Consider the following 16,897-nt stretch of genomic DNA (forward strand, 5'->3'; position numbering starts at 1 on the left):
TATGAAAATCCAGAAACGTTGAATGTGTTGTTTTGTCCACAATCCAGAATGATTCTTTGCTCCATATAACAAAGACATAATTAAAATGTAATCCTTTTGGTTTGTGGACAAAACAAGACATTCAAGAACATCATCATTCCCAGGTTTGCGAAACACAGATCAACATTTTCTGACATTTTATGGACCAAACCATTACTAAACGAATCGAGAAAATAATCAAAGCATTAATCTAATATGAAAATAATAATTAGTTGCGGCAAGGAACCAGAAAATATTCACATTTAAGAAGCTGTATATATATAGGGATGTACAACCCTTACGCTAGTTGTTTTATATTTTATGCAATATATACTATTATTTTCTATAATTTGTTTATTAAATGTTTCAGCTTTGATTTATGTTATGTTGTGCACGGTTTGTACATACTGTATTTGTATTGTCCCTGTTCCACACAAACTGCAGAGATATCTGCAATTAAGTTGCAGATATTCACAACTGAATTGAAGATATCTATGACAAACCCCATACACGTGAATAGCAAAAAAGTGGTTATTTTGACGAGTTAAAAACTGAATTGCAGATATCAGCTTTTTTATTGTCGTGATTATTATTATTTATCTATCTATCTATCTATCTATCTATCTATCTATCTATCTATCTATCTATCTATCTATCTATCTATCTATCTATCTATCTATCTATCTATCTATCATCAAGAATGATGTCAAAGATATTGTCAACAATTAATTCTAGTCTAATTAGAGCTGAAACAATTACTTGATTAATCGATTGCTAAATGAATCGCTTTTTAGCTTCTTTAATGTGAATATTTTCTTAATTTCATTGCTTCATATAACAAATAAATCGTTTAAGGAATATTTCACCGTTTGGAAGATTAATCTATTAAAAGTTTGTAAATTACAAACTTTTAATGTTTTCTTGGTCGAGAAAGGCAGAAAAAAATAATTTTTGGCTCATGTAGATAAATGACCACAACTCCCAGAATGCACTGCGCTCGCTGCCCCACAAGTCCATTCCTGCTGCTTCCCGAAGCTAGTTGGAGCGCAACCTTTGTGAACGGGCACATTCCCGTGCGAATTCGTTGGCACATTCACCTTCAAAACTATTCACGTTTTTCTATCGATATGGTGCTAACTTGCCTCGCAGTGGGATGCAAATCTCAAAAAACGAAAGAATCAATTGAAAGTTTCCACCGTTTACCGTTTAGAGAGCCGGAGCGGTGCAAGCAGTGGCTGCGGGCTATAAACCACCCGAAGTTTGGAGAGGACACTGACATGGGGAAACTGCGAACCCAGTGCATTTGCTGTCGACATTTCCAGGAGGAAGACTACGAACCATATAGATATGGAGAGAGAAAAAATTGTCTGAAAAAAACCGCAATTCCGTCAGTATTCAACGTCATCACTGTCCTAGTTGAACAGCCCGAGCCATCTAAGCGCATGCACTCAAAGGTAATTCGAGAATATTCGACCCTATTTTTGATCACATATTATACAGTTTGCGGCACATTATCATTACGTTTACCTATAGTAAGTAACGTTTGATGCTCAATCACATATAAGTTGTATCTACGCTAGCTGTTAGCACAACAAAGCCGCGTTGTTTATCCCAACTATGCTTCTTCTCCTCGTTCGACTCATGGATGTACAATGGTTCGACTTGCTGTTTGTTTACATTCGCGAGGCCATCACCATGAGTCATGGCCGCCACGTCCCAGAATGCAACGCGGTGCTCGAGCCCTATAATTCCTAATGTTATTAAAGGGATATTTCACCGCTGGGAAGATGGATGTCTATTAAAAATGGGTCATCTATGGGGTATAAATGAGAAATATTTTTTGAAAAAAGTGTCTTCTTGACCGAGAAAGGCAGAAAAATGTATTTTTTCTTGTGGTCGATCATGTACACGAACGACCACAACTCCCAGAATGCACTGTGCTCGCTGCCCCACAAGCCCACGCCTGCTACAGCCCTAGGCCACACCCACTGTTTACTGCCGGTATTTCTAGCGTAAGACCTGTGGACATACACATCCCCGTGACCAACTCTTCGGCGAATACAACTTGTAATCTACGTGTTATTCTTTCGATATGGTGAAAACGTGCATTGTACTGGGATGTTACTCCAAACATACGAAAGGAAGAGATGTAAGTTTCCACCATTTACCGTTTCGAGAGCCGCAGAGGTGCAAACAGTGGCTGCGGGCTCTGAACCACCCGAAGTTTGGAGAAGACACGGACTTGGAGAAACTGAAAAACCACTGCGTTTGTAGTAAACATTTCCAGGAGGAAGACTTCGAATCAAATGTCCCTGGAGGGAGACACAATAATCTGAAGAAAACCGCAATTCCATCTGTATTTACTGACCCAGATGAACAGCCCGGACCATCCAAGCGTCTGCGCCTCGAGGTCGACTGTCGATAATTCACTACTCCATTTCTGATCATATATTATACAGTTTGATGTAGTTGTCGGCAGCAAAGCAGCACATTTATCGCAACGTATACCTATAGGAAGTGACGTTTGACGATCAGTTATATATAAGGCGTTAGCAGCAACGTGAAGCCGTGTTGTTCATCGAATAATTCCGAATGTTATTCAGTATTCAACGTTTGTTTTCACGCAACGGCCATTTCAGTGTGTGTTTTCATGTAACGTTACTAATTTCAGACTCCAGTGAGGTCTGCTGCTGTGTTACCGTCGGCGAAAGAAGCAACTCGTAGTGGACCGGGCACATCAATACAATCTGGACCTGCGCCCTCCACACTAATGACATCAACAGTGGTCAACATGCCTCCCTCAATCCAACAACAACCTGTAAGTTTTCTGAAGAGCAACTTCACAAAGTAGGCTCATGAAATAGATTGTTTTTTACAAAGTTGTTACTTACAAAAATGCCAGTTATTGAGCACTTTACAGTATATTCAGGTATATACAGGAATTCTAAATGAACTGCAGGGAATAAATGAATGATAGCAAAAGTGAATCATTTGGTTTGTGGACAAAAACAAGACATTTGAGAACCTCAGCATTTCCAGGTTTGACAAACACTGATCAACATTTTTTAAATGTTTTCTGACATGGACCAAATGAGTAATCGATTAATCAAGAAAAATAATCGACAGATTCATCGATTATGAAAATAATCATTAGTTGCCGCTCTAGTCACAATCACGTCACAGAAATCTGTAATGGTAATTCCAGATAGTCAACCATCGCGATTTAAAGGCTTGCCACATACATAGTAGAAATCTCTAATTCCAGTGTCAAATGTATATATATTATACACAAAGTCATTATGATTAGTCACAGTTCCAGTTTGAGATATGTTACAGGGTTTGTACACAGTATGGAAAAGTATGCCATTTAATTCGAGTAATTTAATTTGTGTTGTTTCCAGACTATTATCTCACTTATTAAATATATTAATACATACAAATCAAAACAAGTTTGCTAACGCAACATAGCCTGCCTGTAGATGTTTTATTTAATTTTTTCCCATACCTGTCGTCGAGCCAGCCACCTATTTTCGGCAGCGACAGTGTCATGGGTCGCGGCAAGTTTTCCGAGGGCTGGCTTCGTGGAGAAAAATTTAAAAGATGGTCGATAAAGGATACAAAGTGGGAAAATAAAGCTTTTGGTGATTGATGATTTCACATTTTGTTATACATGTGAAGGTCTTAAAATACATGATATTTATTTATTATTAATTTATTTATTTACGACTTATTTAAGACTTACAGTTGAGGCCAAAATTATTAGCCCCCCAGGAATTATGGTACATTTTCCTAAAATTCTTCCCAGTGTTTGCAGCATTGATATAATCAAACATTGACCAGTGATATTTAGTAGCTTTTGGTACATTTTGGATATAAAATACATTTTTAGGCTTGCTTTATATCAAATATAGTGAAAAATGGGGTGGTCAAAAATATTAGCCCCCCATGTAATTTTTGTTTTCAAAACACACCTAATTAAACAATCAGGTTTCAAACCACACCTATGCAGTCAATTGGCTTCTGGACAACACCTAAGCATTCAATCAGCATAAAAGGACTCCAAGGAACAGGGCACTTGTGCACATTGAGAGGGATTACTTTGACTCATCATGCCAAAGACAAAGGAAATCAGTCTTGAGCTCAGAAAGAAGATCGTGGAGGCTCATGAGAAGGCGGAAGGTTACACTGCCATTTTCAAGTGTGCCACTGTGTCTGGAACGGCTGTACGTTGCATCATTGCCAAGTACAAGGAGACAAATTCAGGAAAACACAAACCTGGGCGTGGTCGTATAAGCGCAAGATTTCAAGAACTCTGGAGAGGAAAATCGTCAGAGATGTCTGTAAGGTTCTTGCAGACATCTCTGACGATTTTCCTCAGATTTCCCCAGACATCTGCCAATATGATTGTTGCTGACCTGGCCTCTTCTGGAGTTGATGTTTCAAGGAACACAGCTGTGAGGGCTCTTCATCGTGGTGGACTTCACGGCCATCGTCCGAGAAGAACCCCTTTACTCAAAGAGCGGCACATCACAGCAAGACTGAAGTTTGCCCGTGAACATTTGAAAGGTAAAGATGAGTTTGGAAGTCTGTGCTTTGGTCTGATGAGACTAAACTGGAACTGTTTGGGCACATGGATGTGGTGTATGTTTTGCAAAGAAAGGTAGAGGCCTTCAACCCAAAGAACACAGCTTCCACAGTTAAACATGGTGGTGGGAGCATCATGCTGTGGGGCTGTTTTGCAGCCTCGAGCACAGGGAGCCATGTTCGGGTGCATGGCATCATGAAAAAAGAAAATGATGTTGAAATTTTGAGGAATAATATGCAGAAATCTGCTCATAGTCTATCCTTAGGTCGTCTCTTGGTCTTCCAACAAGATAATGACCCGAAGCACACATGGAAATTGGTCCAACAGTTACTGAAGGATACCAAAAACTAAGGTCTTGGAGTGACCCGCACAGAGCCCAGAACTCAATCCTATTGAGAATCTGTGGCGGGTGCTCAAGGTGAATATTGATGCTTGGAAACCACGCACTCCGGACCAGCTGGAATGGAAGAATGGGCCAAAATCCCTCAGGAGGCCTGTGCCAACCAAGTTAAGAACTAATCTTAGAGGTTGTTGTCAGTTGTGGCTCAGAAAGGGTACTCTATTGACTATTAATGGGCAGGGGGCTAATAATTTTGGACGTCTCATTTTTTTATCAATAAAATATTCTAATCAAACTTAGTGGACATTTTGTCTTTGTTATTTTGGAAACAAATGCAATATAAACACTTGTTGTTAATGGTCATTTCCATAGAGAAATCAAGCGTTTTGTCTCATTTCACAAGGGGGCTAATCATTTTGGCCTCAACTGTATGTTTTCTTTTGCTGTTCCCTGGTTAATTGTACATAACTACTGTTACTGTCTGTAGTGGTTGCAGGTACACAGTTATTCATTTGAATAAAATGCTGTGCATTGAACATGTCTCTGTTTGGAGTTAATTTACTTATGAGCAACAATACGTAGTTAAAAATGTTTTATAATGGCATACATAGTCAGAATTCAAGATACATGTTAAAAGTTGTTCATTTTAAAACCAATTATTTACATAATAAGCATCTAACAACTGGTATTCATATGTTTAATATTGACTATCTATCTGAAACTTAATTCAAGATATCTTAGAAAGGACAATGTAGATATTTTCAATTGAGGATAAAGAAAAGTTGAACTTGTATTGTAGCTAGTCATAATGATGTTGTAGATGCCTGGAACTGGAATTAGAGATATCTACAATTCATTTGCGGATGTAAATAACTACAATTCATACTAGACAATGAAATTATAACTCGTCAAAATGACGTCACAGACATATGTAGTGATTTCAGTTAGTCAAACTTGGCGGTTAAGTATAAAAAGCTCGTCATAGCTTCTGCCTGCTGTAAATATCGTCTGGCGTTTCGGGGGCGTGGCTGCAGACTGGCTGCTCGTGCCGAGGATGAAACCAAGTAGCCACGGCTCTCGCTGTTTTTCTGCTCATTTGGTTTGCTAAGATGTCACTGTCCCGCAAATGTCTTTTCCCCGGATGCAAAAACACTCAGAGGAGCTCTGCCACGTTGTTTAAAATCCCCAAAGAGGAGGACATGAAAGGGAAGTGGTTAGATTTTGTGAGGAGCCATGTTGACGGAGAGCTGCGGATCACCACCAACACTCGTCTGTGCAGTGAACACTTCACACCAGACTGCTTCGACAACTTCCAACGGAGGCAGCTGGGATTCACGGACAGTCCGTTATTACTGTTGCCCGGGGCGGTGCCGACTATCTCTCTCCCTTCACTTCATCCCTCCGGTCCCGACAGTCACCCCCATGTCTCACCGACATCATGTCAGCCTTTGCCTGTAAGTTTCCTTGTCTGCTTGGGCCACAGGCTCCAGTCAGGATCAGGGGCAACACAAGGAGACCCAGTGAACGCGCTTATTTCTTAAAAAATAACAATATAGAGATTCATCGGATTTATCATTATTATTATTATTATTATTGTTCACAGTTAGTGTAGGGGTTAACGCATTACATAAAAACAATCTGAAAGGACCAATTATACGCTTGGAATTATGAATGTTTATTAAAAGTGGGGCATCTATGTCGTAGACATTTGAAATAATATTTGAAGCAAGTGACGTCTTGGCCGAGAAATGCAGTAAAAATGTATTTTTGGCTCATACAACAACTTCCAGAATGCACTGCGCTCGCTGCCTCACAAGCCCACTCCGGATACAACAATAGGCCACACCCACTGCATCCCAGTGTAGTCGGAGCACAGGCCATGTAAATACTCACATTCGCGTGACGATATCGTGCAAAATTGCATTGTACTGGTGTGTAAATCTTGAAAAACTAAAGAAACAAAAGTTTTCACCATTTACGGATTAGAGAGCCTGAGCAGTGAAAACAGTGGGGGATGTAAACCAGCCGAAGTACGGAGAGGACACTGCGAACCCTGAGGATTTGCAGTCGCCATTTCAAGAAGGGAGCCTACGAATTCAATGTCTTAGGAATGAAGAACCCCGTTCTAAAAGAAACCGCGATTCCGTCAGAATTCACCATCGACACTGTCCCAGATGAACAGCGTGGGTCATCTATGCGCATGCGCCCAAAGGTAACAGACGTCAATGTTTGTCTCTATTTTTGACCACGTGTTATAGTTCGATATCGTTGTCGGCCGTACAGCAGCAAATGTTTCGTAACGTTACGTAAGTAACGTTTGATGGTCAATTACATACAAGTTGTATCCAAGATAGTTTTTGTTTTACTTTATTTAAAGCGGACATACACTGGACGCTCCAATTAGCGCGGCGTTTTGTTTATAAAGCCCTAAAGTTTCATAACAAACAGTTCAGCCACTGCTGCAAACGCAGGGTTTAATTGTTTCCCTGAGCTCCACCAAGCGGTTCCTCACCAGTCTCTGCTGGTTATGTAACCCGCAGGACAGACCACTCCTCTACTCCAGCTCCTCCTCGTTCATTCAACCACAGAACAAGACGAACTTCCGTCGTTGGAGCTGCTGAGCATATCGGTTGAGAACATGTCTCCGAAGAAAAGTTCAGTGGTTGTTTGCTCTGTTGTTGGTTGCAATAACCAACACCAGACACTCCACAAGCTCCCTGTCAATAAGCAAAGAAAAGCGGAGTGGATACATTTCATATTTGATGGGAATACCCCTGCTCAATGTCCAAAAACACTTATCGTATGTGCCAACCACTTCACAGAGGAGTGCTACTCAAACTTCGGACAATACTATGCTGGACTCAGCAAATTACTTCACCTAAGGAAAGGGGCAGTGCCAACAATACGTGGTGGATTACCTGACGCTCAAGTTGTAAGTATTTCAAACAGCGAAACAGTCTTTGCGTGATTGTTCTGCCGTTTAGCATTAGCAGTAGCCGGCTACAACTATTTGTAAGCGACTTCACAGAAAAATAAGCCTAAAGTCACTTATATAAGCTGTCGTGCCAATTACGTCACTTCCAGGTACCTGGTCAATCACCAGACGGTGGGAAACCTCTCGTTGGCTGGCCAATCACAACACAGTCCGTGTTCTGGGGGTGTGGCTGACGAGCGCGTCAGTGGAGCTTTGTTTATGCTCGTGTGAAGCTAGGGCTGATCTCCTCTTTCAGCTCCCACACTCGTTGGAACACTTTGCCCAAACTTAACCAGCAGACACGAGAGTGGTAAAGCAAGTCCTGGTGATCCGCATGGGTTTCCTCCAGGAACGTAATAAACTGACGAAGCTGAAGTGTGAAGTTTTACAACTGGATTAATGACACGATTAAGCTGCAATACAGACTAACACAGAGACTCCTGATGAATGATGCAGTGAAGTAAAATAACATCCTGTTAAAGATTTTCCTCTTTCACTTTATCCTGGATTCTTTTCAGCAGCCCGACGTGTTTTCCAGTTAAATTTGGCGATCCATCTGTGGTCACCTTGGCAAGTTTACCCCAACATAGCTTCATTCTTTCGATGACAGCAGACATTCGATCATACAAGTCCTCTCCCTGGGTTTGTCCTCTCAGGGACTCCATGGCCAAAAATTCCTCCGTTATCTCAAAACTGTTGTTAACCCCCCGGGTAAAAATAAGGAACTGAGTGTCTTTTATATCGTTACTTTCATCCAGTGCCAGTGAATAAAAAAACGAAAGGTCTCTGCCTTTTTTGTTTAACTCGCTGGCGATGTCTTCATTGCGTGATAAACAGATTTCTTAAACTTGTCTTTGCTCTCCGGACACAAGAGTCCTGCTGTCTCTATCATGCATTCTTACAAAAACTCGCCTTCGGAGAACGGCTTGCTAGCCTTTGCAAGTTTGAATGCCATCAGAAAACTTGCTTGAGTACTTGACATTTGGATCACAGTTTGTCAGACAAACAGCCGTTGATCGGACTTCAGTGAAAAAATATTTTGTTGTCCACTCTTTATTAAACACTCGGCACTCACTGTCCACTTTTCTTTTCTTTGGACCACTCGTTTTTATGGAAGGGTTCAAAGGGTAAAGCGAGTAACCAACCAAGAGAGTAAACACACCAACAACGGCCAATGTACATGGGGTGTGCCATCTACTGGGGAAACGCAGTCTTTGCAGGGAAATTCCATATAAATAAGGTTTAATAGTATTAATTAATAATTTAGACAGGTTCGGCGGGCGGATTAAAAAGCCCAAAGGAATTGTCCTCACTGTATGAATACTTTTGGAGACTAAAATGGTAATCTTTTCTCACAAAGCAATCTCAACCACCTACGAGAAAGACACCAAGCCAACCTAACAACATCCAGAAAGCCACCTGCGAAGCTGGATGTCAGACGGGTCGCATCATAGGGAAGAGGTCTGTGGCCACACAGCTGTCTAAATCAACATTCACCAACAACAGAAGTGCAGGTCAGCTGAGGTCACATTCTTATTTTGCTTGTATAAATGTTAGTGTTGACATATTATATGAATGCACAATATAAAACACCCTTTACAAGGCCAATTCTGGTAATGAAAAATGTTGTGGCCAATATTTTTGTTATATATTGTTTTGCTATAACCTACTACTGTTCTACATACATTTCAGATGTGGCAGACCGTAGCAATGCTCACTGACCTGTCAAAGTGGGGAAAAATATTATTTCAGACCCCACATGTCTATTCCAAGAACAATCCTATCTCATCCAACCCTTGTATGAATTTATATTTTCCAGGATGTCAAGTCACTGTGGCTACAAGGAGTATTGCTGTGGGCAATATCGTAACTCCCCGGTCTTCAACTTCCCTAAAGCGGAAAGCTTTACCTGACGACCGACCAGCAAAGAATCCTTTCTTGGAATTGCCATTTTCAGAATCTGTAACCAGTTCCATCTTAGCAGATCCTGATGACCCCACACTCCTCCCCAGCATGTCTGAATTGGAGGAGACGGCTAGTGAACAGTACGTTAACCTGGTTTCTTACAACTTTCGTATGCAACTAATTGCCGACTCAAGGGGAAAGCTCAGCACTCTGGAAACATCTAAATACTTGACTAATTGAGTGTCAAATATAAAAGGATCTCATGTGGAATTTAATATATATGGAACAGTTAGTAATGATAAACTGGAAATTTCAATTCAGTGAATTTAATATATTTTTCACTAAAACGGTGGCTAATTTCCGACCAGCTGAATTAGAAGATATACAGAGAGAACTCTCAACTTCTTTTCATGCTAAAGAGGTAAATCAAAGTGAGATCAGTAAAGGTACTAGACAGTTAAGGCAATGTAAGGCTAAAGATTATTTTGAATTACTTTATTAATTAAAAAAACACAGTTCTGTTGTGCCAGTGACTCATTTTGTCAACTGCTCTATCAGAGGTAATTCATTTCATGAGCTCTGGAAAAAGGCAATTATAACTCCCATTCACAAGTCTGGTTCACTTGATTTTACCCGTGCTCTTCTTCTTGAGAAAACGGTTGTTAAACAACTTGTTGATTACCTTGATCTACTGCGTCCCAAACAATTTTGGTTCAGAGCAAGGTACTCGAGGGATGGCAAATTGTTACCTCACAGAAACTATAAAACAGTTGTGGCAGTATTCTTGGACTTTAAAAAAATATTAAATTAGGTTCTTTACTTTTTAGTTTCTATATTAACGATTTACCCGACAGTTGCAAAAGAGCCAGATGCCAAAGGTATGCGGACGACACAGTGGTATTTGTGTCAAAAAAGTGTCAATGTGCTTTTCCAGTAAAAAGAAAAGCCAACGAAAATTCTGGAGTAAAGATTGACGAGATAGAGCAAGATCAAGTAGACAAGTTCAAACACACAAGTAAAACAATGGTTGAAACTGAAAACCGCCTGTGAACACTGACCCACAAACACAGAGCATGTGTGTACACACACACACACACACACACACACACACACACACACACACACACACACACACACACACACACACACACACACACACACACACACACACACACACACACACACACACACACACACACACACACACACACACATCCTTGTTTTTGTCATTATGTTTCCTGTATTTGCTGTGTTTTGTATTCTAGAATGTTTATTGTTTTTAACTTTGCTTGTATAACTGTTAGTAAAGGCCTAACCAGTGACAGACTGTCACTTTACTTGAAATGTAAAAGGGGGGGGGCTGAAATCACACATTTGTGTCTAACCCCAACCTTCTGAAGTAGTTTTTCATTTTATCCAGCAGAGGCCACCATAAGCATATCTTGACCTGCTACATGCCATCTGACATATCAGCGAAGTAGTGATAATAGAGAAATAATTCAAAAATAACAATAATAATAATAATAATAAGTTGCAGCTTTCCTTAATAAGTGAACATGAGATTGTGAAGGAGACAACCTTGACCTACAGAAGGTTTGATTCTAGTCAAAAGATAAGCATGTTGTGCCCTTGTTGTTCAAACCAGATTTTTGGGGAAAAGTGACAAACCTAGTGAAGATCCTGTTTTATAATTGTCTTGTCTTATAATTGTATATAATTGCCTGTGGTTTATTCTGTGATCAACAGAACGCCAACCAAGTCACCGCAGGACATGGTGAAGTACTTGGTGTATGAAGATTGCCTGTTGGAGCTTTTTAAAAGCTGCCCCATATGCTCAAGAGTTTGCACAGTGCAAACATACACAAAAGGGACATTTATTTCGGTGACTCAGAAGTGCCTCCACAAGACATGTCTATACACCAGGCAATGGAAGAGTCAACCACTTCTGGGCAGCACTCCAGCAGGAAACCTGCACCTGTCAGCTGCTGTTCTCTACACAGGATCTTCTTTTGTTCAAACTAAAAAGGTACTAAAAAATGTATGACCTAATTTTAAAAATGTGCTGTTGTTGCCCCACACACTTTCATTTTGCACTCTCTGATATGTTACAGGTGCTCAATGCTATGCATCTGAGAACCTTCTCCACAAAGATGCATCAAAATCATGTGGATAACTATATTCTGCCCTCCGTGCTACATAAATGGCGTTCACATCAAACCAGTCTACTTCAAGAACTGAAACAGGAGCCAACTGTAACTCTTGGTGGTGACATTAGGGCCAACATCCCAGGCCGTTGCAGAAAGTATGGCTCATACTCCATGATGGATCTGAACTCAAACAAAGTTGTTGATGTCCAACTCATACAGGTAAATGGATTGTAGAAAGGTTTATGATATTAATGATAGGTGAGAAAAATAAACAGCTTCACAAGGTTTATAATATACAGTACATTTTACTATTTAGTTTGAATGTTTTAGGGTCGGCACTTACAATAAATATTATTTATTTTTATGATCCACAGAGCAATGAAGTGGGAAGCAGTGTCCACATGGAAAAGGCAGGACTGATCCAGAGTCTGGAATTACTTGAAAGATCTGGTGTGAACGTGGCTTCACTGGTGACGGACAGACACACTTGGGTTGAAAAATTAATCCAAGAGCAGAAACCAGACATTGACCACTATTATGACGTGTGGCGATTATGTAAAGGTAGGTCAATTAAGAAAATAAATTAATTGTAACACAACTATCCCTGTACTGCAGATACAAATATCTTATTATTTTTAATTTGTCAGCCATAAGCAAGAAGGTGGATGCCATTTCCAAGGAGAAAGACTGCCACATGATCAAATCATGGCAAAAGAGCATTGAGAATCACCTCTATTGGTCAGCATCCAGTTCATCCAGTGAAGAGGAAACCGTGGCAAAGTGGTCATCTCTACTAAACCACATCCAGAATGTGCACACTCATGAAAATCCACTCTTCCCCAAGTGCCTCCACCCGCCTTCCACTAACAAAAGGAAGTGGCTGAAGCCTGGTATGCCTCTAATTAAAATAAAGTATGCAATTTACACATAATCAAGTAAATACACTGCTCACAGTGCACTCATCAACACGTTTGTGTTGTTTTTTTGTTCCTCTTCAGCAACAAAGCCTACCTACAAGCTGAAGAAGGTACTGATGAACAAGCATGTTCTTCACTGTTTGAAAAAGCTGAGCCCTCTCTACCAAACTCCCGTCTTAAAGAGGTTCCGCAGCACGATTCCAAGATTCACACCAAAAAGTGTGGCCTTCTCATACTTAGAAATGCTCTGCAGGTAAATTGTACAGCAACCGTGTTGTCAATATGATGCAGTAACAAGGATTTTGGACTAACGGTTTTGATGTAATCCCATACAAATCCTTCTTATTTCAGGCTTTACCTTGCTGCATTGCATTTCAACGAAAATTCAATGCTAACCCAAGCAAGTACTGCAGCTGGAGAGGACATGGTTCAGGAAGAAGACGAGAAAATAGATCATGTGTCCACAGGTGAGTTCATTCTCATCTTTCTGGTGCAACATTCATCTCTATAACATGCGTAATTTCACCTACATTTACTTAGCCAGTGAGGCCACCTAATCAATAAACTGCACTTGTCAAAGTGACAAAATCACTCAAGTTGTAAACACAAAATTACTAATTGCAGTTACTTTAGTAAAGTTGAATTTGACTGAATGAATGTTTCTTACTTGTTTACAGAATATGTCACAGAGCTCATGAACCTCCTTTTTAACGAGGTCATACACAATCCTGCACCGTTTGTGGCTGAGCTGAAAGAAGTGGCTGTCCCTGGATTACTGTGCTCACAGTTTGTGCAATCTGAGACGACAGAGGCTGTTGCAGGCCACGTGTTGACTTTCAGCTGCTCAGATGGTGACTCAACACCCACCTAAAGCCACCATCCCTTTCCTCATCGGCAACTATCCACCAACATGTAAGTCACTAATGAAACCATGCCAGCTGTGGCCCTTCATCTGTTCTTAACCTCTTCTTCACGGTTGCCCCCGGGATCGGGGGCAGCGTCAGACGCGGCGATAAAAGCATCATAAAACCAACAGACATGCTGCATACCCACAGAAAGGTCATGTTTTTTTCTGAAAAAAAATGCTACTTGTCCTCTGCTACTGCAGAGAAACTGTCTTTTAATGCAAACATCGCTTTGATTTGTCTCAGCTGTCAGTTAAAATCCTCCTTTACACAACACGGATAATAGTTAAGGTTTAGTGTGCAAGTAAATAAAAATGTCAATATCACTACTTATAATCTAATCAATTGGCATTAACAGAATATTTCAGAATGCAAATACATAAAAAACACATTGCATACATATGTGTATATATATACATGCATAAACAACAGTTTTTTGTATTTTGCAAATAATAAATGAAAAACTACAAAAAAGTAAGCTTCAATTTAATCTAGTAAAATTGTATTTATAATTCCTCTTTATTGTCAATGTGTATATATCAAAACAAATGTTTTTATTCGTTAGTTTGTCGTGAGTGATGTCACCGCTGCATGATTTCCTAATAGAATACGACCCTTTTCTAAACCTTACCTTAATATGAAAAGAATAAAGTTGCGCAACATTGGTCATGACATCCTAATCTGTTCTTTATTCCTGTGTTTTTGTCTGCCTACTTATGACGGCAGCATTTTACCTGGTGCAGATGACGGTGTCTTTCCTCCAACTTGTCGTTCAGCCTGTCATCCTGTGAGTTGCCTGCCTTAGCCCTGCTCTACTAGAGACTCAACACCTTCCTTAAAAAAAAGAAAAAAGAAGGCAAGTTATGACACGAAACAGTCCTTAATGAATGATACATAATCATGGAAATGACAAATGCCCTATTTGTACATACTGGCCTGGACTTAACAGACTTCATATTTGTGTATTCCAGCCCAATCAACACTGTGCAGCTTTCTATGAAACTAGCTAATTCACTACTTACTTTATAGCAGCGGTCCCCAACCACTGGGTCGTTTGGTACCGGGCCGCACAGAAAGAATAAATAACTTACATTTTTTCCGTTGTATTTATTATCGGGGTCTGAACAATGCTTTATTTTGAAAAATGACCGGAATCCCTCCGTTACATCTGTCTATGACTCACTCTTGACGCATCCCGAAGGAGATCACTGGCCAGTGTTTGAATTACGAGTGACAAGGAGTGAGTCGCAAAACTCGCTTACTTGTGCGACATATTCAGCTTACACACCTACACAAAAATAAGTAAATGAACAAATGGCCAAGACCACAGACCTCACTCACTCGCACTCGTAACTCTCTCTCTCCTGCCCACCCGCGCTCTCGGCGCATACCGATTTTGATGAACAACAAACAAATGCCGAGTGATGATCAATAGTTTTGTGCAAGCAAATTAAGGTCCCGATCTTGTCCCAAATATGGCAGGTTTCATTCAGTGATTGAAACAAATATATCAACATTAATGAAACGTTTACAGCTGAAGGCACGTTTAAGCGGTACCATAGCAACCAGAGAGCATTAGGGAGCTGGTCCGTGAAAGTATTCCCTGACATTTAACCGGTCCGTGGAGCAAAAAAGGATGGGGACTGCTGCTTTATAGAACACTGAAATAAAGTTGGATTCACTTTTTCCATTTCTCCTCATTTTCTATTTGCATTTTCTTACAGGAACCCAAAAGATGACAGACGGAAGACAGTTGGAGTGATCAATATACAGTCTGCCTTAAACAGTTGTCTAAATGGAGGGAGCAGGACATCTTTTTTGCATTCCTTTAATTTTCATTCACATGCAATTTTGTACAAGAAGTGAATTAAGTGGCTGCTTGGGTGTGCAGAACCTGCCCCCCCATTTTAATGTGTTAAATGTTTAAATAGTGTTGATTGTTGGTTCTATTTTGGAGTAAAAGACTGCTAATTTAGTGCACATTTGCACATCTGTTAACCCTTAAACGCGCCTTTAAAAAAATCACGTTAACACACCCAGAGCACCAAATGGTGCGCATGAAAGTACACAGCTATAAAAATAGTATACATCTGTATTTTTGCCTTTTTTTTTTTTTTAGGTTTTAGACCAACATCTCATCTTTCCATCCATATCAAATATTAATATATATATTTTATTTTTAACCCTTAAATATCCAGGTTTATTCATGATGCACCTTGATTTTATGATCTTAAAAACACAAAAAATGAATTATTTTCAATATACTTCATGGAAACTGGAATTTTTTTGTTTGGATTATTGCAGCCTGGTATATGTGAAAGATTAGCAGAAACATTTTTTTTTTTGCATTATTATTTTTTTTGTAATGTCAGATGGCCTAAAACACTCACGTTAACACACCCAGCACACCAAATGGTGCTCATAAAGTACACATCTATAAAAATAGTATACATCTGTATTTTTGCCTTTTTTTTTTTTTTAGGTTTTAGACCAACATCTCATCTTTCCATCCATATCAAATATTAATATATATTTTTTATTTTTAACCCTCAAATTGCCAGGTTTAGTCATGATGCACCTTATTTTAAGATCTAAAAAACACAAAAAATGAATTATTTTCAATATACTTCATGGAAACTGGAATTTTTTTGTTTGGATTATTGCAGCCTGGTATATGTGAAAGATTAGCAGAAACATTTTTTTTTTGCATTATTATTTTTTTCGTAATGTCAGATGGCCTAAAACACTCACGTTAACACACCCAGCACACCAAATGGTGCTCATAAAGTACACATCTATAAAAATAGTATACATCTGTATTTTTGCCTTCTTTTTTTTTTCAGATTTTAGACCAACATCTCTTCTTTTTATTCATATCAAATATTAATATATATTTTTTATTTTTAACCCTCAAATTGCCAGGTTTAGTCATGATGCACCTTATTTTAAGATCTAAAAAACACAAAAAATTAATTATTTTCAATAAAATTCATGCAAACTGGATTTTTTTTGTTTGGATAATTGCAGCCTGGTATATGTGAAAGATTAGCAGAAAAAAAAAAATGTTCATTCTTTTTTTTTCTGTTATGTCAGATTGTCTCATAAA

General features: G+C 39.5%; 1 protein-coding gene across 2 annotated transcripts; it reads left to right on the forward strand.

Moving 5' to 3' along the window:
• Positions 1-1,298: 1,298 nt before the first annotated feature.
• LOC310925624 (uncharacterized protein) lies at positions 1,299-15,783 on the forward strand. Of its 2 annotated transcripts, XM_083887610.1 has the most exons (13): positions 1,299-1,472; positions 2,690-2,836; positions 9,278-9,431; positions 9,737-9,962; positions 11,569-11,848; positions 11,934-12,188; positions 12,344-12,530; positions 12,617-12,859; positions 12,968-13,139; positions 13,238-13,353; positions 13,564-13,798; positions 14,518-14,647; positions 15,516-15,783. In XM_083887610.1, the coding sequence occupies exons 1-11, from the start codon at positions 1,461-1,463 to the stop codon at positions 13,755-13,757; spliced, it is 1,986 nt and encodes a 661-aa protein (XP_083743736.1). In that variant the 5' UTR covers positions 1,299-1,460; the 3' UTR covers positions 13,758-13,798; positions 14,518-14,647; positions 15,516-15,783. The 2 variants fall into 2 exon arrangements, with proteins under 2 accessions (XP_083743736.1, XP_083743735.1); XM_083887609.1 differs by lacking the exons at positions 1,299-1,472; positions 2,690-2,836 and adding an exon at positions 6,011-6,397.
• The last annotated feature ends 1,114 nt before the right edge of the window (positions 15,784-16,897 follow it).

The sequence above is a fragment of the Microchirus variegatus genome, assembly GCF_963457635.1.
Source record: "Microchirus variegatus genome assembly, chromosome: 4".
Lineage (NCBI taxonomy): Eukaryota > Metazoa > Chordata > Actinopteri > Pleuronectiformes > Soleidae > Microchirus > Microchirus variegatus.

Excerpts from the sequence above, each read along its gene's own strand:
- LOC310925624 (XM_083887609.1), top strand. The coding sequence starts at position 6,053 with ATGTCACTGTCCCGCAAATGTCTTTTCCCCGGATGCAAAAACACTCAG. Across the intron at positions 12,189-12,343 it reads TTGATGTCCAACTCATACAG|AGCAATGAAGTGGGAAGCAG; the intron begins GTAAATGGATTG and ends TATGATCCACAG. Across the intron at positions 13,354-13,563 it reads AATAGATCATGTGTCCACAG|AATATGTCACAGAGCTCATG; the intron begins GTGAGTTCATTC and ends ACTTGTTTACAG.